General features: G+C 52.9%; 11 protein-coding genes across 11 annotated transcripts; 9 read left to right on the top strand and 2 right to left on the bottom strand.

The window, feature by feature from the left end:
- Positions 1–742: 742 nt before the first annotated feature.
- Positions 743–1,461, top strand: CKM354_001278900 (uncharacterized protein; the record flags this gene model as incomplete). The annotated part of the gene is made up of 2 exons (XM_044808314.1): positions 743–791; positions 845–1,461. 2 exons carry the CDS (start codon positions 743–745, stop codon positions 1,459–1,461), a joined length of 666 nt encoding a protein of 221 aa, XP_044664249.1.
- Positions 1,462–1,665: 204 nt separating this feature from the next.
- CKM354_001278800 (uncharacterized protein) lies at positions 1,666–2,754 on the bottom strand (the record flags this gene model as incomplete). The annotated part of the gene is made up of 1 exon (XM_044808313.1): positions 1,666–2,754. The coding sequence occupies one exon, from the start codon at positions 2,752–2,754 to the stop codon at positions 1,666–1,668; it is 1,089 nt and encodes a 362-aa protein (XP_044664248.1).
- Positions 2,755–3,549: 795 nt separating this feature from the next.
- CKM354_001278700 (uncharacterized protein) lies at positions 3,550–5,279 on the top strand (the record flags this gene model as incomplete). The annotated part of the gene is made up of 2 exons (XM_044808312.1): positions 3,550–4,478; positions 4,526–5,279. 2 exons carry the CDS (start codon positions 3,550–3,552, stop codon positions 5,277–5,279), a joined length of 1,683 nt encoding a protein of 560 aa, XP_044664247.1.
- A 291-nt stretch (positions 5,280–5,570) lies between these two features.
- Positions 5,571–7,654, top strand: CKM354_001278600 (uncharacterized protein; the record flags this gene model as incomplete). The annotated part of the gene is made up of 2 exons (XM_044808311.1): positions 5,571–6,202; positions 6,319–7,654. The coding sequence occupies 2 exons, from the start codon at positions 5,571–5,573 to the stop codon at positions 7,652–7,654; spliced, it is 1,968 nt and encodes a 655-aa protein (XP_044664246.1).
- A 1,994-nt stretch (positions 7,655–9,648) lies between these two features.
- On the top strand, positions 9,649–11,964 carry CKM354_001278500 (mRNA splicing protein PRP28; the record flags this gene model as incomplete). The annotated part of the gene is made up of 1 exon (XM_044808310.1): positions 9,649–11,964. The coding sequence occupies one exon, from the start codon at positions 9,649–9,651 to the stop codon at positions 11,962–11,964; it is 2,316 nt and encodes a 771-aa protein (XP_044664245.1).
- Positions 11,965–13,133: 1,169 nt separating this feature from the next.
- Positions 13,134–15,295, top strand: CKM354_001278400 (uncharacterized protein; the record flags this gene model as incomplete). The annotated part of the gene is made up of 2 exons (XM_044808309.1): positions 13,134–13,149; positions 13,293–15,295. 2 exons carry the CDS (start codon positions 13,134–13,136, stop codon positions 15,293–15,295), a joined length of 2,019 nt encoding a protein of 672 aa, XP_044664244.1.
- Positions 15,296–15,723: 428 nt separating this feature from the next.
- Positions 15,724–17,201, top strand: CKM354_001278300 (uncharacterized protein; the record flags this gene model as incomplete). Its single annotated transcript, XM_044808308.1, has 2 exons — positions 15,724–15,846; positions 15,903–17,201. The coding sequence occupies 2 exons, from the start codon at positions 15,724–15,726 to the stop codon at positions 17,199–17,201; spliced, it is 1,422 nt and encodes a 473-aa protein (XP_044664243.1).
- Positions 17,202–17,682: 481 nt separating this feature from the next.
- Positions 17,683–18,447, bottom strand: CKM354_001278200 (uncharacterized protein; the record flags this gene model as incomplete). The annotated part of the gene is made up of 2 exons (XM_044808307.1): positions 17,683–18,325; positions 18,380–18,447. The coding sequence occupies 2 exons, from the start codon at positions 18,445–18,447 to the stop codon at positions 17,683–17,685; spliced, it is 711 nt and encodes a 236-aa protein (XP_044664242.1).
- A 1,717-nt stretch (positions 18,448–20,164) lies between these two features.
- On the top strand, positions 20,165–21,259 carry CKM354_001278100 (uncharacterized protein; the record flags this gene model as incomplete). Its single annotated transcript, XM_044808306.1, has 4 exons — positions 20,165–20,308; positions 20,355–20,673; positions 20,737–20,889; positions 20,937–21,259. 4 exons carry the CDS (start codon positions 20,165–20,167, stop codon positions 21,257–21,259), a joined length of 939 nt encoding a protein of 312 aa, XP_044664241.1.
- A 603-nt stretch (positions 21,260–21,862) lies between these two features.
- On the top strand, positions 21,863–22,892 carry CKM354_001278000 (uncharacterized protein; the record flags this gene model as incomplete). The annotated part of the gene is made up of 2 exons (XM_044808305.1): positions 21,863–22,197; positions 22,253–22,892. The coding sequence occupies 2 exons, from the start codon at positions 21,863–21,865 to the stop codon at positions 22,890–22,892; spliced, it is 975 nt and encodes a 324-aa protein (XP_044664240.1).
- A 580-nt stretch (positions 22,893–23,472) lies between these two features.
- Positions 23,473–24,489, top strand: CKM354_001277900 (uncharacterized protein; the record flags this gene model as incomplete). The annotated part of the gene is made up of 1 exon (XM_044808304.1): positions 23,473–24,489. The coding sequence occupies one exon, from the start codon at positions 23,473–23,475 to the stop codon at positions 24,487–24,489; it is 1,017 nt and encodes a 338-aa protein (XP_044664239.1).
- Positions 24,490–25,102: the final 613 nt, after the last annotated feature.

The raw sequence follows: 25,102 nt of genomic DNA, 5'->3' as shown, positions 1-25,102 counted from the left end.
CGATGGACCCACACATTTGGACAATGCGGCAGCCTGCACTCACATCTCGACATTATCAGGACGACCTCGCACAAGAGAACGGACCACGAGAAGCATGATTTCTGGGCGAGTGCCCCATTGCTATGTGTAGGTTGCCTGTCGGCCGCACTGCTCCACATTCTTGGCCAAAGCGAACAACAGGAGCCTCGCAGACTTGACAGCTACCGATGATGGTCTGAGTGTACATTGGAAGCCATTCAGAGACCCGCAAGAATCCCAGGCTTTTCAACTCACCGATGACGAGGCGTGGGAGCACCTGAGCATGCTTTGATTTCACAGGAAAGACTGCAAGATTGCCGAGCTTGATCGTGCAGGCTAATACGCTTCAAGATATGTCTACGGTCAACTCGTGGTGCAAGTTTGGCATCAATGAATGCTATGCGGCCCAACTTGACAAATATCATTTCTCGCTATCGCGCTTATCGCTCAGCGGCGGACGGCATTACCTCGTCTCACTGATTTGATGTGAATATCGCGATCTAGAACATACGCAAGCTGCGCCTGAAGACATGCATAGTCTGTGTCACCCCTGTAGAGTTGTGCTTGTGCATGTGAAAGGGTCCCGCGACTGACAAATTGGCTTTCGGCATTGCGCTGAGCTTGGCTTTCGCGCGCGCAACGTCGACAGCTGCCTCCCGCATCTCTCCAGTTGGAAACACGTTCGCGCTCACGCACAACAAAGCTGTCGCAAACGTCGCCCACCATGCCCGCCGCAGGCACCGCTCCGTTCGCCACCTTCCTCATCATCGGCCGTAAGTCACTACCCTCCTTGACCTACCAATTCCCCATCTAACACAGCCTCCAGCAACCTGCTTCTTCCTCGGCGTCCTCTTCGCCTACTTCCCCTACGACTACAACGTCCTCTGGTCCACTCCCCCGGTCCTCGAAGCCGGCATAAATCCCCGCACCGCCTTCTTCCTCCTGCAAGAAAACCACCTAAAATTCATCCACGCCTCCCCACCCCTCATCTCGCGCATCCTGCACATCGTAATCGGCACCGGCCTCCTCGGCTTCCTCATCAAACTCTTCAAACCCACCGAAGCAAACCTCCTCTTCGATGGCGCTTCGCTGGTTCTCTACATGTGCGGCATCACAGTCTACATTGCCAACATCGTGAAAGGATTGCGGACTGTGACGGCGGGGGCGTATGGAACGAAAGCGTTGGATCATGAGGCGGGAGAGACAATTGTTGATAAGGCGTTGGAGAATCGGGAGGGGGAGTATATTGGACGAGAAGATAGTTTGAGGGTCATGGCGGCTAGTAATACGATTTTGGCGCTGGTTTTGGTGGGGGTGCTTGTGTTGCAGGCGGGGCAGTGGTATGCGCAGAGGAAGGAGCAGGAGGAAATGGCTTTGATGGATGCGAAGAGGGATGAGAAGAGGGCGGAGAAGGCGAAGGGAGAGGGGAAGAAGCAGAAGTAGGTGGGGTTGGGATGTTGAGGATGGGGAAATGATGTGTACAGTACCGTATCAAAAGGCATTGGAAACGCTGTTCTGTTGTAGGATGCGATGTTGAATGAGAGATGATGCAAAGTGCGAGCACACGCTCGGTAGATACAGGAAGCTCGTTAATGTCGAGCGCGGACGTGAAAGTGTGTCCAATGCGTTCATACAACTACTCCATTCTCATATCTCCCCATTCCCCTGGCCCGGCAGACACTGCCATCTCTCTCCCACTTTCTCCCCAGCTCCGATCGCGTTACATCGCGCACTCCATTCGATATTATAAGTATACTTTTGCTTTGTGCGATACCACGCCATATCCTGCGCAATGCCATCGTTGCCTGCCAATGCTTCTTTGCCACTGGACACTTTGCCGCCCGTAACGCGATGATGATGGAAAAGCTGAGGAACGGGAGCGACGCAACGATGCGCTTTGCCGACGCAATCGATATGTAGTGCTGTGTCGAAACTGTCTGCTTTATCGTTTCTGATTTTCTGTACGAGCCGTGCGGCATGAGACTTTGTGATTGCGTATGCGTACGTAGAGAGCGGCGCCACGTTGAAGATGAGTTGCTGGGGTTCTGGAGGACTTGCTGCGGCCATTTGTTCGTAGTAGTTGTTGAAGTTTGTCTTGAGACGGTTCCAGGGTAAAGCGTAAGGATCGTGATATTTCTGGATCTCAGTGCCGTCGACGAAGGACATGCCGAAGTGACCAGGCCAAAAGATGTCCCATTCGTGATCGCGGTATGGGTGGAGAGCCTCTGCTTCTGAATCTCGAGATTCTGGAGTCCCGCCTGCGCGACTCCAAAAGGCTTTTGATACGAGTTCCATTTGAGCTCGAATATCGAGTCCGAAGTCTGCATCGTCTTCGAGGACGAGGACCGTCTCATAAGGTGCTTGCGCGATCGTGTCGAGAAGAGCTAGGTGATTGAAGAGAGCTCTCGAGTGGCCGTATCCTGCTGCTGGCTCCGCGCCGACTTGAGCTTGTACATCTCGATCCGAAGGAGGTTTCTGAACCGGTATCGAAAGTTGAAGGCCGACCAATCTCGCCGCCTTCCGCAGCCCTTGCACGCGCCATGTCGAGAGGTCTTCTGTCAAAACATAGATTGCACCAAATCCCAAGGTGTTGTTTGTTGGGCCTGGGCCAGTCACAGACGGTCCAGCTCGCAAGCTTTCGAGGATTTCCCCTCCAGTCCAGGTGTAGACGGCTGCGAAGAATATACAGGCAGCTAGGGCCAAAGTCCAGATCCTAGACCAAGGCTTCAGGAGCATCGTGGTACCTTTGAAACGCCTTGTCAGGCTGCGGTCAATATTTTCTACCGGAAGACAAGATGCGACATTATTAGGGCCTTGGACCGACTTGCAGACTGCTTCTGAATGAGCATGAACGCGACAGGATGAGGTGTCTGCGGCGACCCGCCGCGTGCAGTCGCCGTTGCGAGTCCACTGCTGGTTTAGACCGGTTCACGCTATTGGCTCAGAAGATCCCTGCTCGCCTTGGCGCGAACCGTCGGCAAAGCAGCCGGCGCTTAAAGTGGCACAGGCCGAACGTCGCCTTCGGAGTTCCTTGACACAACAGCACTCTACGAAAACGCGATCTTAATTTGAGCACAATGGCTTGTATCACGACAGAGCCCCTTTAGCTTGGCTGCGGAATACGCGTACACTATCTTGTCAGCTGATAAGCGATCCCAGCGCGCTGTCACAAGTCCCAAGACAGTTCACCGGTCGTCGAATGGATCATGATGCAAGCGTGCGGCGTAGAGAATGCTGGTATTTTGGGCCAGGACAACTGCACGGCGCTTCGAGATGACCCGTTCTGTGTTGCTTGACCCGCCAGGTACTGCAGTAGCGGCTGGTGACTCGCTAAAGAACGACGAAATGGCTCAGGCACCATGCAGCCCTGCAGCATTGCGGCGTATGCATACCGAGGACTGATGATTTGATGTCGGAAGCGCTCAAGATTGTTGTAGGTTGCATGTCCAACACATTCCCTCCCCCTCAACAGAGACTGGTACTCTAGTTGTCACTCTTTCACTCTGGCATGACTGGGATCATCGCTGCAGAATGTTTAGAGCTCTCCTGCTCGGGCTCATTTTCATCGAGCATGCATACTGCACCTGTGGCCCTCCAGCCCTCACACTTCCAATCACAAATGTTGCCCTCTCGAACGATCATTTCAGAAGAGGCGTGCCGCTCCAGATTGGCACACCGGCACAGAACATCTCCCTAGCCATCCACACCTACCTCAATGATACCTGGATATACAATGCGACGAATCCACTGTGCGATGATATGAACATAACGGAAAGCCAGTGCGTGACAACACGAGGCGGCGTTTACGACACAGAAAATTCGAAGAGCTACACGCACCGCGAAGATGTCTTCGATGCTGGAGGAGATCCCAGCGATGTTGCCCGCGCATTGGGAACACATATTTGGGACAATACATGGGCCACGGATGACATCGTTGTCGACAATACGACGCTTTCCGAGTTCCCTGTAGGAATGCCTGGCTTCGACTTTGGTGGCTCGAACAGCAGATATGGAGCCCTTGGCCTGGGTCAGAACACAACATTTCTCAGCTGGCTGAAAGACCAAAACAGCGTTGCTTCTCGTTCTTGGTCTTTCTGGTGGGGCATCGACAATTCCGCCTCTAGATCAGCGATGGACGGTCAAATCATATTCGGCGGATACGATGCTGCGAAGGTAGTCGGAGAACCTTTCACGCAGCCGCTGCAGAATGCATCGGCCAACTGCCAGTCGGGCATGTATCTCACGATAACGAATATGCTTCTGAACTTTCCAAATGGCACTACGAGCGACTTGAACCCAAGTTCGGCCCTCACGGCTTGTCTGCAACCTGACTTTCCGGCGGTCATGACGATCCCAGCAGAGCCTTTTTACTGGAAGTTCGAGAACATCACGGAAACACACTTCATAAGTAAATCTCGCGGCACGTACTGGTGGAACCCAATCTTCCCACCACAGAATGTGTAAGTGTTTTCTTCGATACTGATACGAAGCAAGCTGACTGGGATAGGTACGCTGGTGACCTCGAGATCAGGGTGCAAGGAGGACCATCCATCACTATCCCCAACGATGTGCTGGTTGTCCCAGACCAGTATATTGACGAAGCCGGGGCCGTGAGAGGTAACACTTCCGCTGCGACACTGCTACTCAGTCCGAACGATGGACCCAACGTCAACGATATACCTCTCATCGGCATGGCGTTCTTCTCTGGCGCGTACCTCAGCGTTAATCTGGACAATCGGACTTGGTCGATCTGGCCAGCAAAAGCGACGACTGATACTAAGATCACAACGATAGGTGCCACCTGCGAGGAGACCACTAATATTACTACTTCGAGCACCCCCAGCAATCCAGATGGCGAGCAGCGAAACATCAGACCGGATCCCGAAGATGATCGCACATTGTCGACTGGCGCCATTGCAGGCATCGCGGTCGGAGGCGCGATAGGCGCAGTAGCCGTGATCGGCCTCATCACGTTCCTGATAATCAAAAAGCGGAAAGCAAAACGCAAAGCGTCGGCGATAGAGACATTCTCCCGCCGCCGTCCTGGGGAATTGCCCGCTTACGACCAACAATGGTACGACGACAGGCATCCTATGATGAACAGCCACGTTCCTTTGCAAGAAATGTTGGGCTCTCAGACAGTACCACATGAGCTTAAAACGGAGGAGAAGCCAGTAGAAATGGGACGTCGTAGCGGTTGGTACGGGAGGCGTACACAAGTGCGAGAGAGCCCGGTTGAACTGCCAGCAGCGCGCTTCTAGAAAATGTTTGTATATATTTGCTCGATGCTGATAATGTGTGAATGCGACTGAAATCCGGAAGTGGAGAATGTCGAAGATGAGAATCGCTTCTGTATTCTTCCACAATGCTTTTCACAGCGTCTTTGCAGCGATGTGCTAAACTTTCTCGCAGTCGTCTGGCCCGTACAAGTGCGTAGTAGCTCCAATGCTCTTCCGGCAGGTGACACACGAGCTATCGATAGATCACTCGCTTACGCAGCCGTGCTGTATCATGGCCAGCGACAATTTGAACAGACGACAATATCTCTGGGGATGGCACCATCGACTTCGGGCTTCAAGCATTCACCCTTACAAGACGCCACCCAGGAGATTCGGCTGCTGAAGTTTGTGTACGGGTGCAACGAAGATGACCTCGTCTTGCAGCTATCACATCACCAGCTCGAGGATGCAACAGAACCTATCGCAGAAGGTCTCCTCGCTGAGTATCAACGCCCCAGGCGACGAAAAAAGCTACGCATCAAACGCCGCCCAGAGAGGGAGGCAGTTCATTACGAGTACTTCGCCATCTCCTATACATGGGGAGATCCTGACGAGAGTATCGTGATTATCAACGGCAAGAGTATGACCGTACGGCAGAGCTGCTTTGATGCTTTGCAGCAAGTCAGAAGACATTTTCCTAATGCTTGGGTGTGGATCGACTCAATTTGCATTGAGCAAGGCAACGCAAGCGAGAAGAGCTCACAAGTAGCACTCATGGCCAATATTTACAAGCGGTCTGCAAAGGTCATAGCTTGCATTGGACATGTGCCCGGTCTGGATTGGCTCTTGATCGAGATGCGACATTGGCGAGAGGAGATTCAGTGGCGGTCTTGCACTCTAGAGGGCAGGCGCCACTCTTCCCGCTGGCTTGACAATCCACAGCAGGACTCAGAAACCACAGACAGGTACGTCAAGTGCCCTTATTTTGTCACATTGTACGACATCTTTACCGCGCCAAATAAGCTTCGATTCGCCGCCGTGTGGGACGCTCTGGTGGGACGTGCCTAAGGTACTGGGCTAGGCTATGGATCGTGCAAGAGCTGAATAACAATGATGTTCTGGTCATTGCTGGCGAAACTATAACTTCGATGCGCGCGATTCGGGACATCATGGAAATTGAAGAATATAGCTCCCACATCGAACCTCGGGAGCTGGGTGACAACCCAAGGATCCGGAAGCGGACGCCACTCAAGCCATATTCAAAGCAAGAGCTGATGTTCAGGAAGACTTTGTCCTACGCTGAGAGACTTTACGAGGAAACCACCCTGGAAAAGCTTCTCAGCGACCTTGGTGCACATCACTGTTCAGATCCTCGAGATCGTATCTATGGCGTCCTCTCGCTGCTGTCTACGGGGCTTGAGTCTCAGTATACCATACGATCAGACTACTCGATAACAGCCTGGGAATTGGCATCAACCATAGTGGCGGAAGTAGGCCACTACAACATTCTGGTAAGGCTTCTGCTTGACGCGCTCTGTATCGGGCCGAATTCAATTGAGATGCAGCATGCCTTGCAAAGCCGCAGGCTTGAAGATCGAACTGCAGCAGCCCCTCCAAAGATGATGATGCAAAAGCACTGCTTGACATTCAGGATCAGAAGTGGACCCGAGGGCACATTAGAGGCGAATTTAGACACGAGATTACCGTCCAACGAATCCCCTGGATGGGCGTCAGCGCTCGCAAGGTATCCCAACGAGCTCGATGATCTGTACGAGCTGCTCCCACAACTAGAAGCAGATGGATGGGCCCAAGCTTTCCACGGCCGACGACCGAAAAAGCTATCCTGGCAAGGCATAACCAATGCGCTGCTCTGCTCCGGAGCTGTTGCCTCAGACCTTCTCGTCAAGATGGCATCGACGTACCTCGTCATACGAAGAAGCAAGTCCCACCAGTATCTATACGATATCGTAGGACAGGCGCTGGTTGCCGACCATGATCTGAGATGTAGTAAACACACTGGTCATTATCGAGATTTCAACATATCCTATTCGCCCGAGGACATAATGGTTCTTGTCGGCCAGGAGGACCCTGCCAGAGACCCATATCCCTATGGGCCGGCCTGGCATGCTACACCGCCGAAAGATCGAGATCAGCTCCTTCGGCTGATCACGGCACCTTTCGCGAACTCAAAGGGTGCATTGCGGCACGTCAATGGGCCAAGGGCACAAGTCATATCTGATAAGCGTGATGCCAGGGAGGGACGTAGGTTCCGTTGGAAATCACGACTGCGTCGTGAATTCCACAGCAGATTGAAGGATAGTGGCATTGACAAACTAGCAGATGAGATTGCTGACGACGAATCTGCAGGGAGTAAAGAGTCTGACAGCGTCACGAGTGTAAGCGATAATAGCACGTGAGATGGGTCAAAGGAATGCCCGAGGCAGTGAGTCGAGATATGTACATACTTGAAGGGTTGCAGGTATGGCACGGGTGTCGATGTGGTGACTTGTCGATGTAATGTGTCTGGTAAGTTGTGACCTCGAACATCAGCACTCCCATCCGATGTTCGGGCAGCAACGTCGACACGAAACTTCGTTGATCAGCATCGATAGCTGTCTTCGGTCTTCCGAGATCGGCCCTTTCTTCTCATGACCTGTAATGGCCGGATCGTGTTCGTGGCCCGAATCATCTTGCTCGCCATCCAGAAGGGGTGGTCATCTCTGATGCGGAGTGTGCTCCAGGCGACGCCACGTCTTGAATCATAAATGTCACTGATATTGTGCCATTCGTTGTTGCTCATTTGCTCTCGATCTCGTTGACTTCGTTGACCCGTCGACAGTGGTTTCGGCATTCGATGTGAATCTCAACTACCTCTCCACCTCGTTTGATAGCCTCTCCCGGGTCGGGCGTTCTCATTCTTCGCTTCATGTCGTTCGCGTCTTCGTGGACCTTTCTTCTCAACCCTGAATTTTGAGTTAGGGAACCCGCGAGCCTTCTGCACTCGTACTCTTGCATGACCAATCGCTGCGATACGGGGACATCCGAGGGTCTTGATGATCGAGTAAAGTGTCATGACAGATTGCATGCAGTGTGCGCGAGGCGAGCGCGACGTTGCATCGCGGTCGGGAAAAATCATGAACCGGTTGGCAAAAAATCACACATGTGGTGTAAGTCGTTGTAAGTAGCGCCCAGACCCTCATCATGGATCCAAAGCTGCAGCATTTGTAGGCGCTGCCTCTCGCTTTCGCACTTCGGTGCTGAAGCTCGTGCTATTTCTGATGAGCAGGGAGCACTCTCTTGCAAATGACAGCGCTTTCGAACTTACACGTGAACGATGGGTCGGTGTACGACATCATCGAGCTCAAGAAGGGGAAGGGAAGTCACCATAGGTTCTGCTGGTACCAAGTCCTCATATCGAACAGAATCGTGTTCGTTGATGGCCGGAATTCGCGATTGTTCGTTCTCGCTTGTGTTCACTTGAGGTACATCCCGTGTCTCGGTCGCATCGTTCTTTGCCCTCAGGTCTTCGGGGATCGAAGCTGGTAAAGCTCCTGCTTGACAGAGCGCTGCAAATGCTGGCAGAGCGACCTGGAGTAGCCGGAAGCAGATCATGGTCCGTTCTTCCTAGAGGCAATGTCGCTCAAAGGTAGACCTTTGTGCTGCAGAATCTTGTCTGAGGTGGCCACGCGGCTGAAGAGGTCTCGTCCAGGTCGGTCTTGAAATCGGTCCACGCGGCCAAAGAGCGTCTTGAATCAGCAGGCGACGCGGCCTTCGGCAGTAATGAGGGAGGAAATAGACTTTGGCTCGAAATGAACGCGACAGTAGCGAGAGAGGTGGCGCGAGGATGCAAAGGAAACACTACATGCTCGCGACGGCGAAGAAGGAGCCTTCTTGAGGAGTGTATACTCTGAACCATGGTGTCGTCGTAATCGCGCGATCTGATGTTGCCTTCCGCTTGTCGCTCGTCGATGGGGTGAGCGAGTGGAGCCAGTATCACGGTGCTTGCCCAATGTGGCACGCGTGTCGCCAGAAAAAGAGCGCAAGACTGGCGCGGCGTCTAAAAGCCGAGCGGTTCCAGGCCCTACGGAACCTCAGTGCCGACTGCCAATGCCTGGCTCCGTATCAGTGTTCGTGTTTCAGAGGAGTCTGACGACACGACACGAGCGCCTATCGCTGTGAGCGCATCGCCGGGGAGAGCAGCAGGAGTGCAGCTGCGATCGTATCGTCTCGACTCCTGGACCAGGAACACTTTCACAAGCTCGGTGGTCGGCGTTTCGGCGCATCTCTGCCCCGGTCCGACCTTGACACGCGAGTCATGCAGGAATTGTTGCTTTGGAGCTCGAAGACATCGCGACACTGAGATTAGCACATCGACTGAACACTGTCGCGCGCTGCCGCAAGTCCGCGAAGAATGGACGTGGACGTACCACCGCCACCGCCGAGCGACTTGCCTCCTCCGCCTCCGCCGCCTAGCGATCCGCTGCCACCTCCGCCACCACCGCCGCCTGTGTCTGAGAAAAGTGCTGGAGCTGCAGCTGCAAATGGCGCAAGTGCGGTCGTCGCGCCTGTTAAGAAGCCGAAGATCGCAAGTGCACAGCCGTTGAGTGTGGAAGAGTTGCTCGCTCGTAAGAAAGCCCAGGATGCGGCCGCCGCGAAGCCGAAGTTCCTGTCCAAGAAGGAACGAGAGCGGTTAGCGAAAGAGAAAGAGGCTCGCGAAGCAGCTCTTTCACAATCAGCCAACGGAAGCTCCAAGCAGGATGTCTCTCGTGAAGTTGCGAATGTGCCTACAGGACCTAGGGGCAATGCGCCGAGAGGTCCAGCGTCCATGCGATCCAGTGTTGATTTGGCCAACAAAGGCTACGATATCAAGCCGCCTCCACCTCCTAAGGATGTAGCAGTCTCGAAAGGCAAGGATAAATCTGTTAACAAGGCAGTTGACGAGACCACGAAAGTCGCAGAACTGAACAAACAGCGATACATGGGAGCAGACACCAACACATCAACCTTTTCGGCATCGAAGAAGCGAAAGCGGACCACCGAGAAGAAGTTTAATTTCGAATGGAACGCAGAAGAAGATACCTCCCCTGACTACAATCCTATCTACGCTACCCGAACAGAAAACAACTTCTTCGGGCGTGGAAGATTGGGTGGCTTCGCAGACGATGCTACTGATGCACAAGCTCGTGCATATGCTCTGGCGATCGCGGAGCGTGATCCAGAGGCAGGGAAGCAACGAGCCGCACAAATACTGGAAATGGAGCGCAGAAAGCGTGAAGAAGGAGGACGAAACGGTATCGATAAGCACTGGAGCGAGAAGAAGCTCGAACACATGCGCGAACGAGACTGGCGTATCTTCAAAGAAGATTTCAACATATCGACCAAGGGAGGCTCTATCCCAAATCCTATGAGGAGTTGGAGCGAGTCAGGCTTGCCGAAACGCCTTCTCGACATTGTGGACCAAGTTGGCTACAAAGACCCCTCACCTATTCAGAGAGCGGCCATACCCATTGCTATGCAATCGAGAGATCTCATCGGTGTTGCTGTCACAGGATCCGGCAAAACCGCAGCTTTCTTGTTACCTTTGCTCACATATATCTCGGAACTTCCAGCATTAGACGAGATGACCAAGAACGATGGACCCTATGCTATCATTCTGGCTCCAACGCGTGAACTTGCTCAACAAATCGAGATCGAGGCCAAAAAGTTCGCTACGCCTCTTGGATTTACTTGTGTGTCGCTCGTCGGTGGGCACTCCATTGAAGAGCAGAGCTACAACATGCGAGACGGAGCCGAAATCATCATTGCCACACCCGGACGTCTGGTTGACTGTATTGAACGCCGTGTCCTCGTGCTATCACAATGTTGTTACATCATCATGGACGAAGCTGATCGCATGATCGATCTCGGGTTTGAAGAGCCCGTGAATAAGATTCTCGACGCTCTCCCAGTCTCGAACGAAAAGCCAGATACCGAAGAAGCCGAAGATGCTTCCGCAATGGCCAGACACGTCGGCCTCTCGAAATACAGACAGACGATGATGTACACTGCAACAATGCCCGCAGCCGTCGAACGAATAGCACGCAAATATCTCCGACGCCCAGCACAGGTAACCATCGGCAACGTCGGCGAAGCTGTCGACTCTGTCGAGCAACGAGTCGAATTCGTCCAAGGCGAAGACAAGCGTAAGAAGCGCCTCGCCGACATCCTCAACAGCAACGAATTCGCTCCACCAATCATCGTCTTCGTCAACGTCAAACGCAACTGCGACAACGTGGCCCGCGATATCCAGAAAATGGGCTACACCTGCGTCACACTCCACGGCTCCAAAACACAAGATCAAAGAGAAGCAGCCCTCAAATCCCTCCGCGACGGCCAAACAGAAATCCTCGTCGCTACCGATCTCGCAGGAAGAGGTATCGATGTGCCCGACGTCTCTCTCGTGGTCAACTTCAACATGGCGACAAACATCGAAAGTTACACGCACAGAATTGGTCGTACAGGGCGAGCGGGCAAGACGGGCACGGCGATCACATTCTTGGGTGGAGAGGATCATGATGTGTTGTACGATTTGAAACAGATGATTAGTAAAAGTTCCATTTCGAGGTTGCCGGATGAGCTCAGGAGGCATGAGGCTGCGCAGAGTAAAGTCGATCGGAAGTCGAAAGGGAAAGGGAATGCGGAAGAGAGTAGTGGGTTTGGAGGGAAAGGAGGTTGGGGTGGGAAGTAGATGCCGCTACGATGATGTGCTGTATGGCAACTTGGATGAATGAGAAATGTCTGGCATCCAGATCACAGTGTGCTCGATTGGCTAGTCTTGAAGGAAGGGCTGCTAGACGTCGCTTCGAACGCATCTTGCCTCGACGATTGTACTTGAGCAATGGCTGCTGATGACGACCAGGGCAGGACCACTGTTGTGCGAGCAGCAGAGTGCCCAATCAAGACCCTTGTATAGACTCTTCGCGCTAGCTGATGTTTGCCTTGGCACGAAGTCCTGGAGTGAACGGTGGAAGGCACAGGGGTGTCAAAGATTAGTCAGCTTAGACATGTTAGGATTGCCGGGAAGTGGACGCTACGGTACCTCTTGGTTCATGGCAGTGTCGGACACAGTTGTTGCGGCAGATTTCTAGAAGTTCGATGGCGATTGCATTGTAGTTCGCGGGTGGAACTGCGGGAAGGATTGAGTTTCCAAGAGAAGTGGCGTGTGCTCTTTGGTTCTTGTTCCTCCACTTCATGCCTCGAGCAGCGAATTCGATTGCGTTGGGCGACGCGTTATCTCATCTTGTACCTCGCTGTTCGTATCAGAGGCGGGAGACGATAGCAATGGTCTTTTGTGTAAATCTATTCATGTGTGTAAGGATACGATCAACTGAGGCCAACGTCAATATTTGCTCATCGCCTACGAGACTGTACCATGGTACCGTAGGCCTAAGCACATGGATCTATGGTATTTCGCAGGGACTATGCACAGCCTTATGGAGGACTAAGTGCGGAGAAGGGGTCTTTGAGTTGTTCGCTAAGGTGCAAGTGCCGCCGCTGGGCGCAGAAAGGCGGGCTCTTGGAAGGAAGGAAGCCGGGATAACTCGTGAGTCTGGATAAACCGTTGCCTGCCAGATTACCCGTCTCGTGTAAATATTGGCCATGCACCTCTCCCAGATCTAGTCATCGTTTGGTGACTGATCAGCCATGCCCTACGGGTGAGCTCCGGGAGAACTCGAAAACAACGCGCGAGCTTCGAGGCACGGCACGACATGGATGAGCTCGATCAACATCGACAGCACGCGGAACAACGTTCGACGACCACAAACAGCACGCTCCCGCCGCTTCATGTTCGCGCTCCGACGCGCACTCGCACCAGCAGAGCCTGCGATCGCTGCTCCGTGGCCCGCATTCGCTGCGATGGCCAGCAGCCATGGTATTGTGCCCGTGCCTGCTCCGGATGAGAAATTGCCCCCGCTAACATCTTCCGCGATGCAGCTCCAGCTGTCAAGGTTAGTACGGGCACAATGCAGCCTCATCAACTACGATCCTAGCCTGAAGAGCGACTGACACCGTCAGCCTCCGGTCGGCCTTGCCAATTCGTCAGAGTCGTGAAGCCGCGTGGGCCAAAGCCGAAGCGACAAGATCACTCGGCAACGCGTGAAAGAGGCCGACCTGTGGACGATGAGCGTCCAGAACCCACTGTTCTGCGGGATCATCGCATGTCGGACGTTCATTTCCCCACGACACCATGTAGCACGCACAGCGATTCCCAGCAGCGACGAGCTCAGCAGGAACAGGATCGCACGGGAGCTGATCACTCACGCCAACCGTATACGGGACTAGCAGCGATTGAACACATCATCGAGGACATTGTCGAACGCGATGTCGCGACGAAGCTGTTCGAGCACTACTTTGTGCAGCCCAACACATCGCTCTTCACGAGCGCTTCACCATTTGTGCTGACCCCAGTGATCCGACAGCAGTCGGTCTTGGACTCACAAAACCCGCGTACCACTTCGCCAGCTCTGACATTGACAATTCTCTGGATTTGTTCGCTAACAGCCCAAATACCTACACTCTTCATGCCGCATCAGCGCCGTGCTGTGCAGCAAGGTCTGGGTAATTTGGCGCAAGCTCATGTGGACGAGTACCTCCGGCAGCGTGCAATCGGAGCAAAGTCCGTTGATGGACGTCCTTCTGGCTCAGTGTCTACCGCACGGACATCGTCTTCCCAGAAAGCTCAGCAGCCGGAAGATCGGGACAGCATTGACGACTTTCTTGCGCTGCTGTTGTTGACAATCTTCCGAACCAGTGAAGACTCGAAGCACGATTGTCCTCGTATGTGGCAACAGGTGGTTGAGGATGCTCGCAAGCTCGAATTGCACCTCCTCGATGAAGCTGCTCTCAATGCTGCTTCGCCAGATCTCTTTCCATCGCAAGGCAACTTGACAATGCGAGATCTGGAAGCGAAGGAAGAACGCAGGCGAACGTTTTGGATGCTGTTTGCGCTTGACCGCCATTGGGCGCTGTGCTACAACAAGATGCCGCTGATCTTGGAACAAGACTGCAAGGTCTACGATCCACTTCCAGATGCCGTCTGGCACGACGATTATCTGTCTGCAGATACGCTCTTGCATCGTCGGCATCCTGGTCCAAACTCCAGGATCCATGGCCCTGGCCTATTCGAGTGGTTCTTGCCTTTGATGACCGTCTTGGGAGACATCATCTGGCTTCACCATCAGCGAATGCATCCTCGCATGTCACTCCTGATCAACAATGGCGAGACGTCTCGGATCGATGAAGTTCTAGCGAAGCTTGAGGCCGATATCGATGATGCCCAATGGCATCGAGGTCAGCGGTCATCACATGATGCTGACGTTCCGATCACCGGCGGCTATGGGAGGGCTCCAGCTACCGCAATACAGCTGTATTGTCGGTTTCTGATTCATGTATTGTACATCCTGCTGCATGGCCGATGGGACGCTCTCGACATGCTTGTTCCTCCTTCTGCGGCCGAGGCTCCTGTCGCAGCTGTGAGTATCGATGATCCCTGCCAAATGGCCCTGAGTGACTGGATCACGTCCGATCACTTTTCCACGTGCGGTTCGCATGCCATTGCGGCTGCAGAGACGATCTCGCAAATCCTTAACGTCGACCCTGAACTGGCATACATGCCGTACCTCTTCGGCATCTACTTACTGCAAGGGTCGTTCATTCTACTCTTCTTCGCGTTTCGAATGCCAGAAGTCGGTGAGAGTCCCAACGAGTCGGTCGGACAGGCTTGCGAGACAATCATCCGGGCACACGAAATCTGCTTCGCAACGCTCAATGTGGACTACCAGCGGAACTTCCGAAAGGTCATGCGTGGAGTCTTGCATGATGCGAGACAAGGCCTGGGTTATGCTCAATTACTCAACGCCGCCAATGCAATGGAAACCAGTCCCCAGTCTGCCGAGACGCAAAGCGTGACTTCCGCAACGAATAGGAACTCGGCTCGCTTGCAAGGGAATTATGAGCACTTGATCAGTGTGCTGAGCGTTTACAGGTGGACTAAAGGATATTCCGGGCTGGCAGTATGATTGCAATTGGACCTTCATAGACAGACACCCGCTGTCTGCGGAAAATCGGGTAATTCCTTCGAGCATATTTCCCCGGACCCGCATTGAGACTCACCGTGCCTTTACACCAGTTCTCTTGGTATAACTCTAAACACGCCATACTGGACCGCCACCGTGGTGACCGACTGCACCCCGCGTTCCCCAGACTCATGCCGTTGGCCTTTGCTTCGGATGAACCTGTCTCGTGGGGAACGCCACGCGACCCTGGCCTTAAACGAACCTCGCGCTAGCCATGGAAGAACTCGAGGTGCTGGAGGCACGAATCCTACAGATAGACGTTATAAGACACGCTGTCTCCGTAAAATATTGCAGACATCCTCTCGCGGGGACTACTTCTGCGGAACTCCAATTACGACCTCGACCTTGCGAAATCGTTCCCGTTCGTCGCGATGCAACTGCCCAAGTTTCGACTGGGCAAGGTCTCCAATACCAGCCACACCAGCGCGGCATCCCTTACTCTAAGACAATCAATCTATCCTCTGTTCTTGGTGACATTGCTCTTCTTCCTATGGGTACGTGCAATCCTTGAAGACTTGTTACTCGCGTTTCCTCTGACGACTTTCGACAGGGCTTCTCCTACGGGCTCCTGGACACCCTCAACAAACACTTCCAGAACACCCTCGGAATCACCAGAGTTCGATCCTCAGGACTTCAAGCCGCATATTTTGGTGCGTACCCGTTGGCGTCTCTCGGCCACGCCAACTGGATCCTGCGCAAATTCGGTTTCAAAGCAGTCTTCGTTTGGGGCCTCAGCTTATACGGCATCGGATCCCTCCTCGCCTGGCCAGCTCTCGTCTACCGCTCCTTCGGTGGCTTCTGCGCCGCCATCTTCGTTATCGGTAACGGTCTCGGATCTCTCGAAACTGCCGCGAACCCTTACATCACGATCTGTGGTCCTCCAAAGTACTCTGAACTCCGCATCAACTTCTCGCAGGCCTTCAATGGCGTCGGAAGCGTGGTGGCGCCTTTGATGGGGTCTTACATTTTCTTCAAAGACGTCGATGACGACGCGAATGCGATCAAAAACGTCCAATGGGTTTATCTGGCCATTGCTTGTTTCGTTTTCTGCCTCGCAGTGGTTTTCTGCTTCAGCGATATTCCGGAGATTACCGATGCGGATATGGCGCTGCAGGCTCAGAGCGCCAATGCTTCGAATGCGGATAAGCCACTCAGAAAACAATACCGTCTCTTCCACGCCTCTTTCGCACAATTCTGTTATTGTGGTTCGCAAGTCGCGATTGCGGGATACTTTATCAACTACTGCGTTGAAACGAAGGCTGGAACTAGCAGCAGTACCGGCGCGCAACTCCTCGCCGGCGCTCAGGGAGCTTTTGCTGTCGGACGCTTTCTCGGAGTCATTCTGATGAAGTATATCCGGCCTCGAATCGTCTTTTTGGTCTTTTTCACCATGATCATCATCTTCATCTCTCCTTCCATCGGCGTCCGGGGAGATGCCGGTATTGCGATGTTATACGGGACGCTCTTCTTCGAAAGTATCATCTTTCCAAGCATCGTGGCTTTGGGGATGAAGGGCTTGGGAAGACATAGTAAACAGGGGTCTGGGTTCATTATTGCGGGTGTTATTGGTGGAGCTGTTGTTCCGCCGATTCTGGGTGCTGTTTCAGACATCAAAGGGAGCAATACGGCTTATGCGATGACTGTGCCGTTGTTCTTCTTTATCCTGGCCTGGAGTTTTGGGTGGTGTGTCAATTTTGTCGAAAGCTATCGGGCGCCGATTGATGCTATGGGAGTTGATGTTGCAGTTGTGGAGGGGCCTGGAGGTGCGGTTGTGGAGGAGATTTTGGAGGGAAGCGATTTGGAAAAGGAGAAGAAGGTGAAGGGGGATGTGTTTGCGGAGAAGGTTTAGGGTGGGTGGATTGGCAACACGTGGGCGATTGTACCACTGGCTGATGGTCTTGCTGTGCTCACATATTTCAAAACACTCCACATGATATTCAGAAATGCCTGTTTCCTCCCTGCAGACACTATTGCGACTTCAATGCTTCTAGCAGAAATACTAGGCTGTTGGCGAGACATACTACTTGCGAATAGCAAAACGAAAACTTGGACGCATCCGCCCTTTGTGATCTCTTATCGTGACCTTGTATCTAGGCCCCCCTCCCTTTTCGCAGCCGAGTGCCTTAGCAAATATCGGACGCGTCACAGATACGAGGATTGTGGAAGCATTTGAAGTATCCGAGCAGAGTGAGCAGTGTTGTGAGTAGTTTCTGTTCCGCTGTATAGCAGTAGAAAAAGTCTAATCCTGCGCCTCTCATGCTGGGGCTCGTCCCTTTCTTATGGGACGCAAATTGAAGTACGTCCAAGCGTAGGCAGTCGAGATCTCCATCTCAGGCCACGATCATTAGTGTAGCAGCAAGACCAAGAAGCAACAGCCAAACACTAGCTGTCTCCAGCCCATTTGTGCCTCCTTGCTCGGCGAAGTCCCAACACTTGTCTTGCCAATCTCTCGCATTGATTCCAGATGCATCGTTGACCATTATACTCTTTATAGTATGTCCAGTGGTCCGGCACTGCCCGTCTTCGGCACTTTGACAAGTCCATCCATAGAACGGCCAGATAGGCGTACTCGGAGGCGCATCTCGTCCACCCGGTCGATCGATCGTACAGTCCCGCCCAGGGTAGATATTCAAGGCAATCGCGGCATCTCCGCTCCCGCTCTCACCATTGCCAGTCATATTGGTCTGGCGGTACCAGATGCGGGAATAATTCGTCGCCACATCGAAGGCCTCTGAGTTCTCCAGAGTGTACGAGATTGGTCCAGGCACTGCCCAGAGATTGCCAGTGTAATTGTAGTAACCGGTGCTATTCAAAGTATTGTTGGGAGCGAAAAGCTCATCCAGGTTAAAACAGATGCCGGATACTGGAACCATGCCAGTGGAGAAGGAGATGGCGTCTGCGCTTCCAGCACAGTCGGACGAAGAACCCTCGGGCAGGAAGGCAATTGTTACATTTTTGGGTTGCTGAGGCTGTCTGAAGGGCTATCGTCAGCACTGTATGATTTGGGCGCCGTTCGTGTTGTCTTACAAGTCGGTACGAGCGTGGACCATCAATGACAAGCTGGCGATTGCAGGTACTGCAAACGCGTTCTTCATGTTCGTTTGCTATAGGCTATACAAATTGGAGGTAAAGTTGAGTCTCGTTTCGTGGGGAGACCTGCGACTCTGAGCACTCATTGCGGCACAGCCATATCTATATGGACTCCGTCACTAAGTGGAACCTCCTTCTCGGCGTATGCCTGGTCATCCTGCCTTAGCGTACACAGCTTGGCGGTCTTGGTTGTTGGTGGCACAGTCCTGAACCTGCAAGCGTCGGCGCTGTGCCTGCATTCTTATGGCAGCTCACGGCGAAAGTGGATATGGCGTAGTCAAGATTATGGGTCTGTATGTAGATGATCGTGCCTATGAGAGACTGTAGGGAAGAGACTACGCTCGGGACGCGCCTTTCAAGGCGCAGCCCGCATCCGCGAACCCTTGTGACGCCGCCTTGGCGTTTTCAACTCCACCCTGTCGCCTATCCATCCTTCCATACATCACATCATCCAACAAAGCACTAAGATGAGCCTGCAACGATCGTCAGCTACTCTTGTGAGGCCGGCATTGCTCGATTCGAAGTCACTTACCTCTACAGATCCATGACGGAACGCCTCCACGTGGTCCAGGCACGATGAAGCATGTACCCCGACAGAGGTTTCCCTGGTTGTCGTTCGGCGCTACTTCGTTGAGGTAGCATCTCTGCTCGCAGTTGCTTTTGGCTACCGATCGTGAGCTCAGGTGTACCTTCACGACTATCATAACACTTACGACTTGCAAAGACGGAATTGAGCTCAGTCCCGCTGCCATCTTCACAATCTCGCGCTATGGTCTCCGGCCCTTCCTGTCTGACACTGAGCTTCGGCATAGCTAGAACGCTCGTAGCAATGAGGCTGAGGATAATCATGGGTGCGTGCATGATGAAAAGGGCCTCAAGACTGTTGTTTATCAAGATCACTTCGAGAACAAAACGATGAGTAGTTAGCAGATTCACAGCACTACGGCTCCGTCGTCTTATGGTGTTGAGTCTCGAAGGACAACGTCATGTTTCGCGAGCATTGCATTGGCAGTGCGGAGCACGATGCCGACCGTCTTCCTGGCCAAGGTGGCACAGTATCTGGCCTGAGTCTTGGTTCCTGCTCCTTGCGATGTACCCAACAGTACGCCATCCCCCTCCCAGGTAGATGCATTCAAGCGGCACATGAAACCGCAGGCACTGCTCGTATTCCTCTTGCCTTTTCCGTTGCAATCGTGCCATAGTTGGCACAAGTTCACGGCGAGAGCGGATCCATTATATCCACAGGAGCTGTGCTGTACCCACCCACAATATCTCGAGCAACAAAACGAACAAGTTGGTCACTTGCTGGACAAGTCGCCTACATCTGTGGAGTCCGATAGCTGTCATGCGTGCCGGCACAGAAGGCTCGCTATCGAATGCCAAGTACGTTGAACTCTTGGAACCAACAAGGACAATGGTGTTGACCAATATCAACAAGAGCAGTGAGGGCGACTACTCTAGTTGAACAAGAGGGACACGGGAGGACTTGATGCTGGCCAAGCACGAGTATGATCACTGACATGCCGTTATGTTGTTCGTGCGAGCAGGAGCTGACTCAATCGGCGCGTGAAAGCCAGGAAAGTGTAGCGAACGCTGCTATATATTCCCAGTCCGCCAACTGCTGTCCGCCTCCATCATTTCACACTCGCGAGCTTCGAAGACATACACCGCAACACTCATACAGCCCGCTGTCCACGCACTACAGCCTCTACGTCCTCCGCTATGGCCGAAGCACTCGGGTTTTTCGGCAGTATTTTGACAATCGTCGGCTTCTTCCAAAGCAATGTCCCTACTCAGACACCCCAAGGAGCCACTGTACAGATCAAAGCTGGTCTCACACCAATCGGATCTGATGTCAACGACCTTGTACGAAGACTTGACACGTATGATTTATGCACTGACAGCTCTCCAGGGCGGCAACATAAGGGGCATTTGGGCCTTCAACTACTTCAACCAGCTCATTGGTCAGTCTGACGGCGGCAACATAGACGACGGTGCATCTGTCAAGTTTGTAATCGACCAAGAGACTCCTACCGTACAGTCAGATTACGTTAGCATTGGCAACAGCGACGATGGCACGTGTATCTCGTGGATCTCCGTCTCGCAACTCGACAGTAACAAATACGGCGGCGGCTGGACCGGAGACATTGGAGCCGAGTGTGGTCAGCGATGGTATATGGGGGGCCAATCGGCCGGGGAACTGCCGAATGGCGAACCCTATGTGCCTCGGTGTGAGTGCAAACAGACATTGTTCATCACACTATCGGCACAATGCTTACTGTTGCGATTTTTAGGCACTTGGTTGGACGCTGACTTCACGGACGGCACGGTCAGCGCTGCCATGAAATTTTGGGTGAAAGCTTATGGTGATGAGGTCGCGGATACCCTCGAAAACAGTAGACAATGCAGCTCGACCATCTTTGCGCGAACCACTGGGCCGATTCCAGGTATGGCTGTTGTGCGCTCCGGGAAGCCGTACGCTAACACCATATAGGTGAACCAGCCAAGCGCTCAGTCGACATACCTCGCCCGCAATGGATTCTAGACCGTCTCGTCGTATCGAACATCACAGGCGAGGATGCTGAACTTCTCTGCAGCTCCGAGACTTCCTGGGGACCAGACTTTGTTGGAGCAGATGGCAGATTCTGCGACATGGAGTTCAAGCAGCTTACACAACTTTGTGAAGTTGCGAACGTGGACGGGTGTATTGAGCTTGATCCGACTAGCCAGAGTCTTGTCAAGAGGACGAGTGTTGCTCGTCGCGAAGTCAAAGCTGTGCATAAGCAGTACCAACACATCACTTACAACTCGGTGTGAGCGGTCGAGATGACTGTACGATACCGGATATAGCATGAGCTGGCTTGATACAAACACGTATGCCAATTTGAGGCGGGAAACTCTCGTGAGGCAGATCTTCTTGTCTCAGTGTAACACACTCGTGCAGTATTACATTCAGCTTACCTGATCCTGATTGGTTATCAGCCTCAGGCCGAATTGCTTGTTGTAGGAGGTAGGGTAAGATTTTACGAGTGCGGCAAATCTAATTCTCCCGCTCGAACATGTGAGCACTTTAACCGGCGCCAAAATGCGGAATTACGGCTCAAAGGATTCACCCGTTCATGCATCGCTGCCGGAGCCTGACTGCGCTGGTTCCTCTCTTCTTCAGGGCATTGCTCGTGGGACGAAGAGGCGCTAGCAACAGCAAGCTTGACTGAAGCGGAAGGTTCGCTCACCACAGCCGGGCCCAACTAGGATGAGCACTCGCCGCGTGGCACGAATTCATCCGGATCCAGCGAGCGCGCAAATGGAAAGTGGCATGTGGAGTTTAGCGTTACGAGGCATGGTACTTGAATACTCTTCAGCGCCCACAATGTCAGAATCTTCCTGTTCACGGTAGCTCAGTTGCCAGATCTTAATGCCATGCCTCTTTCATCTTCCTTTCAACTCAACACGGGCACCTCAATCCCATCCGTTGGGTTTGGGACGTTCCAGGCGCCACCAGCTGAGGTCGAAGTTGCTGTTCAAACAGCCTTGAAAGCTGGGTACCGACACCTAGATTGTGCTTCGATCTACGGAAACGAAGATGCCGTCGGACGAGGACTGAAAGCCTCAGGAATTCCGCGAGAGGACGTGTTCATTACTAGCAAGTTGTGGAATAATAAGCATCATCCGGATGATGTTGAAGCAGCGCTTGATCAGACTTTGAGGGACCTTGGAACGAGTCATGTGGATTTGTATCTGGTACATTGGCCAGTGTAGGTAAACACAAAGATCGAGCCTTGGTCGGAGAAGACTGATCGTATGTCACAGGGTCTTCAAGTCCGGTGAGAACCCTATGCCACTGGATGCAGATGGCCTATTCGTTTTGGGTAACATTCCACTTTCGGAAACCTGGACTGCCATGGAACGACTGCTTGCTACAGGAAAGACACGAGCGATTGGCGTGTCGAACTTCAGCATTCGGCTCCTCGAAGATTTGCTGTCGAAAAGCAAAGTCGTGCCAGCCGTGAACCAGATCGAAGCACATCCTTATCTTCAGCAGCCGGATTTGTTGAAATACTGCAAGCAAAACGGTATTCTCGTTCAAGCTTACAGTCCTCTGGGGAACAACGAGACAAATTCTCCTCGTTGCATTGATGATCCACGAGTGCAAGCTCTCGCAAAGAAGGCCGGACTCGATGTCGGCCAGCTACTGGTCAGCTGGGCGGTGCAAAGAGGAACTGTCGTTTTGCCGAAAAGTGTGACGAAGAGTCGGATCGAATCCAACTTCAAAGTCACAGAGCTCTCGCCGGAGATCTTTGATGCGGTGACTTCTTTGGAGAAGCATCATCGATATAACTTTCCCGCAAGGTGGGGCTGGAATGTCTTCGATGAATTGGAGGAAGCTGATGTGAAGCGTTTGGCGAGAGAAAATGGGGCTAGCAATCTTGCTCTCTTCGCAGCGGCGTAATGACTCGTGACGAACACAATGAAATGCAATTTGCTCGTCTCCGGCATGAGAGTGTACCCAAAGGGCGATTTGAATCTCCGACAAAAGTGATAGTCGAGCGCTGCCTTGTGCTTATCATCAAAAAGCTTGGTCGCGATCTTCGGTCTATGCGCACGATCAGGAACTTGCACACACGGCTGCTCAATGAGCATATTCCGAGCAAGTAACGTGACCAAATTCAATGCAAGAGTACGTGATGGCACAGGTCTGGCTCTCTTTATGGATTATACCAAAGCTGACCCAGCAGAGGCAACGCGGCATTGAAAGGAGAAGCCAGAGAATCTGCTTCGGACGATTGAAATAGTATGTCTGTTTCATTTCCATTTCGATCGCCAGCAGAACATGCAGGCCTGATTTGCCGCTAGCCAGAAGCACGGCCAAAAATCTTTCTCAGTTGCGACGCATGTCAGAAGCCATTTCCTGGGTGTGAGCTTGGTTCTCCCGCAGTCAGGATATAATTGTGTCTCGGATGGACCTCCGCGATTGAGCTGCGGTACCTTGGCCTTTGGAGAGAGAGACACATACGCTTTCTGACGACTGCATGAATCCCTTCGCCCAGCTCAATAGGCCCATTCTCTCCGCAGAGACACAGCGGTCTCCGGAAGTGCTACACGAGACATTGGCACAGACACTCCAATCCCCCTCTGCTTCCCTCAGCGATGTCAAGGCTCAACTACATGCACTGCGGCCCTGGCTTGTTGGCCTCGACCCTCAATCGCGATACGCTGAAGTCTCCAAATACTTTGCGGGAGCACGGACTTTGAGTTGGTTGTGGGGCAAAGCGTACCATATATCCAACGACTTGCTCAGGGCCTATGGATTTCTCCAGGATCTCGCCGTCTTTCTTGTTGCGGAACGCAAAGACCGCTTTATGGAGGACTGGTTGTTTGTTGAGCTGTCCAAGGAAGATGAAGCTGCGCTGGACACGAATGCCAGACTGTGGCGTGCCACACTGTGGAGATCCTTGATACTAGCAGAGCTGGTATTTGCGACATCGAGTACCCTTTGCCTCGATGCCCCGATCTTGAGGCTCTTCAATCTTCACGACAAAAGGCGATCGTTTCCATCCGACCCTTCGCCAGGTCGCACGTCTGCATGGCCAGCTGTCTTGATCATCGTCGGACATGTTGGCCCCAATGATTGCAGTAGCACCAATGTTCGCTTGTATGAAGATCTCATCAGATATGCCGAAGGATTCGAAAAGAAAAAGCAGCAGAATCATTTCCCAGCTCTCTCCGTTGGATGCAAGTTGCGACTTTGCCATCCTACAAGACCGAATGCTGAGCCCTTCTTACGCCAGCTGAAACTTCAACAAGAGCTTGATCGTGACGACCTGCCTGCGAATCGGGCAACCTTCAAAGCTCGAGCTTCTTTGATGGAGCTCATTAAACGTGCTGAGGTTGTTCTCAGCCTCGACGACCCGCAAGGGGCTCTTGGTTGGCTGCAACAGACCAAGCATGCATATCAAACAGCATTCGCTCAACGGGGTGTGATGAATATTGTGCGCGAGAAAATCGTGAATGCTCTGGGTGATTCACGAAAGCCAAGCCAGCACTGAAGTGGCGTTCTACACAAATACTCCAACGATGGGATACTGAGCCTTCACACAAGCATACCAAGCGTAGCAACGGCGAAGTTCGCCACGATGATGTGTCGGCTCATGACTATATGAATGTAATGCTCACTGTTCCGCAATGAGCTCCGAAGATAAAACGTCTTGCGACCATGCTTAAGCAGCTGGATTTTGTCAACCGCGCAGAAAAGCCGACCTCTGCGCGCCACAATCCATCAACGTCCCGATAACGATACTTCCATCACCCTTCCCTCCTCACCTCTTTTCCAACCCAACACCACCAATCTACCCCCTCCTCCCACCCCTCATTGTAACATCCCTCCTCCTAAACATCCTCCTCGGATCATTCGGCTTATTACAATTCGCAACATTATCACAAGACGTCCCATCATTGCAGAGCCCATTCACAGTGCAAACTTCGTCCAGGTCGCAATCTTCCGTGGTGTCACATGCTGCGCCGCATTCAATGGTTCCTTGCGCACATACAGCGGTGCTCGGGTCCTCTGCGACTAGGACACAATCGCACGCTTCGACGTTGGGTGGCTGGCGCGAACAGTCGTCGCGGTCTGGGGCGCAGAAGCGAGGGGTTCTGGGGAGA

This window comes from Cercospora kikuchii (assembly GCF_019650295.1).
Source record: "Cercospora kikuchii DNA, contig_00009, whole genome shotgun sequence".
NCBI lineage: Eukaryota > Fungi > Ascomycota > Dothideomycetes > Mycosphaerellales > Mycosphaerellaceae > Cercospora > Cercospora kikuchii.
This window is presented reverse-complemented; position numbering and strand designations above follow the sequence as displayed.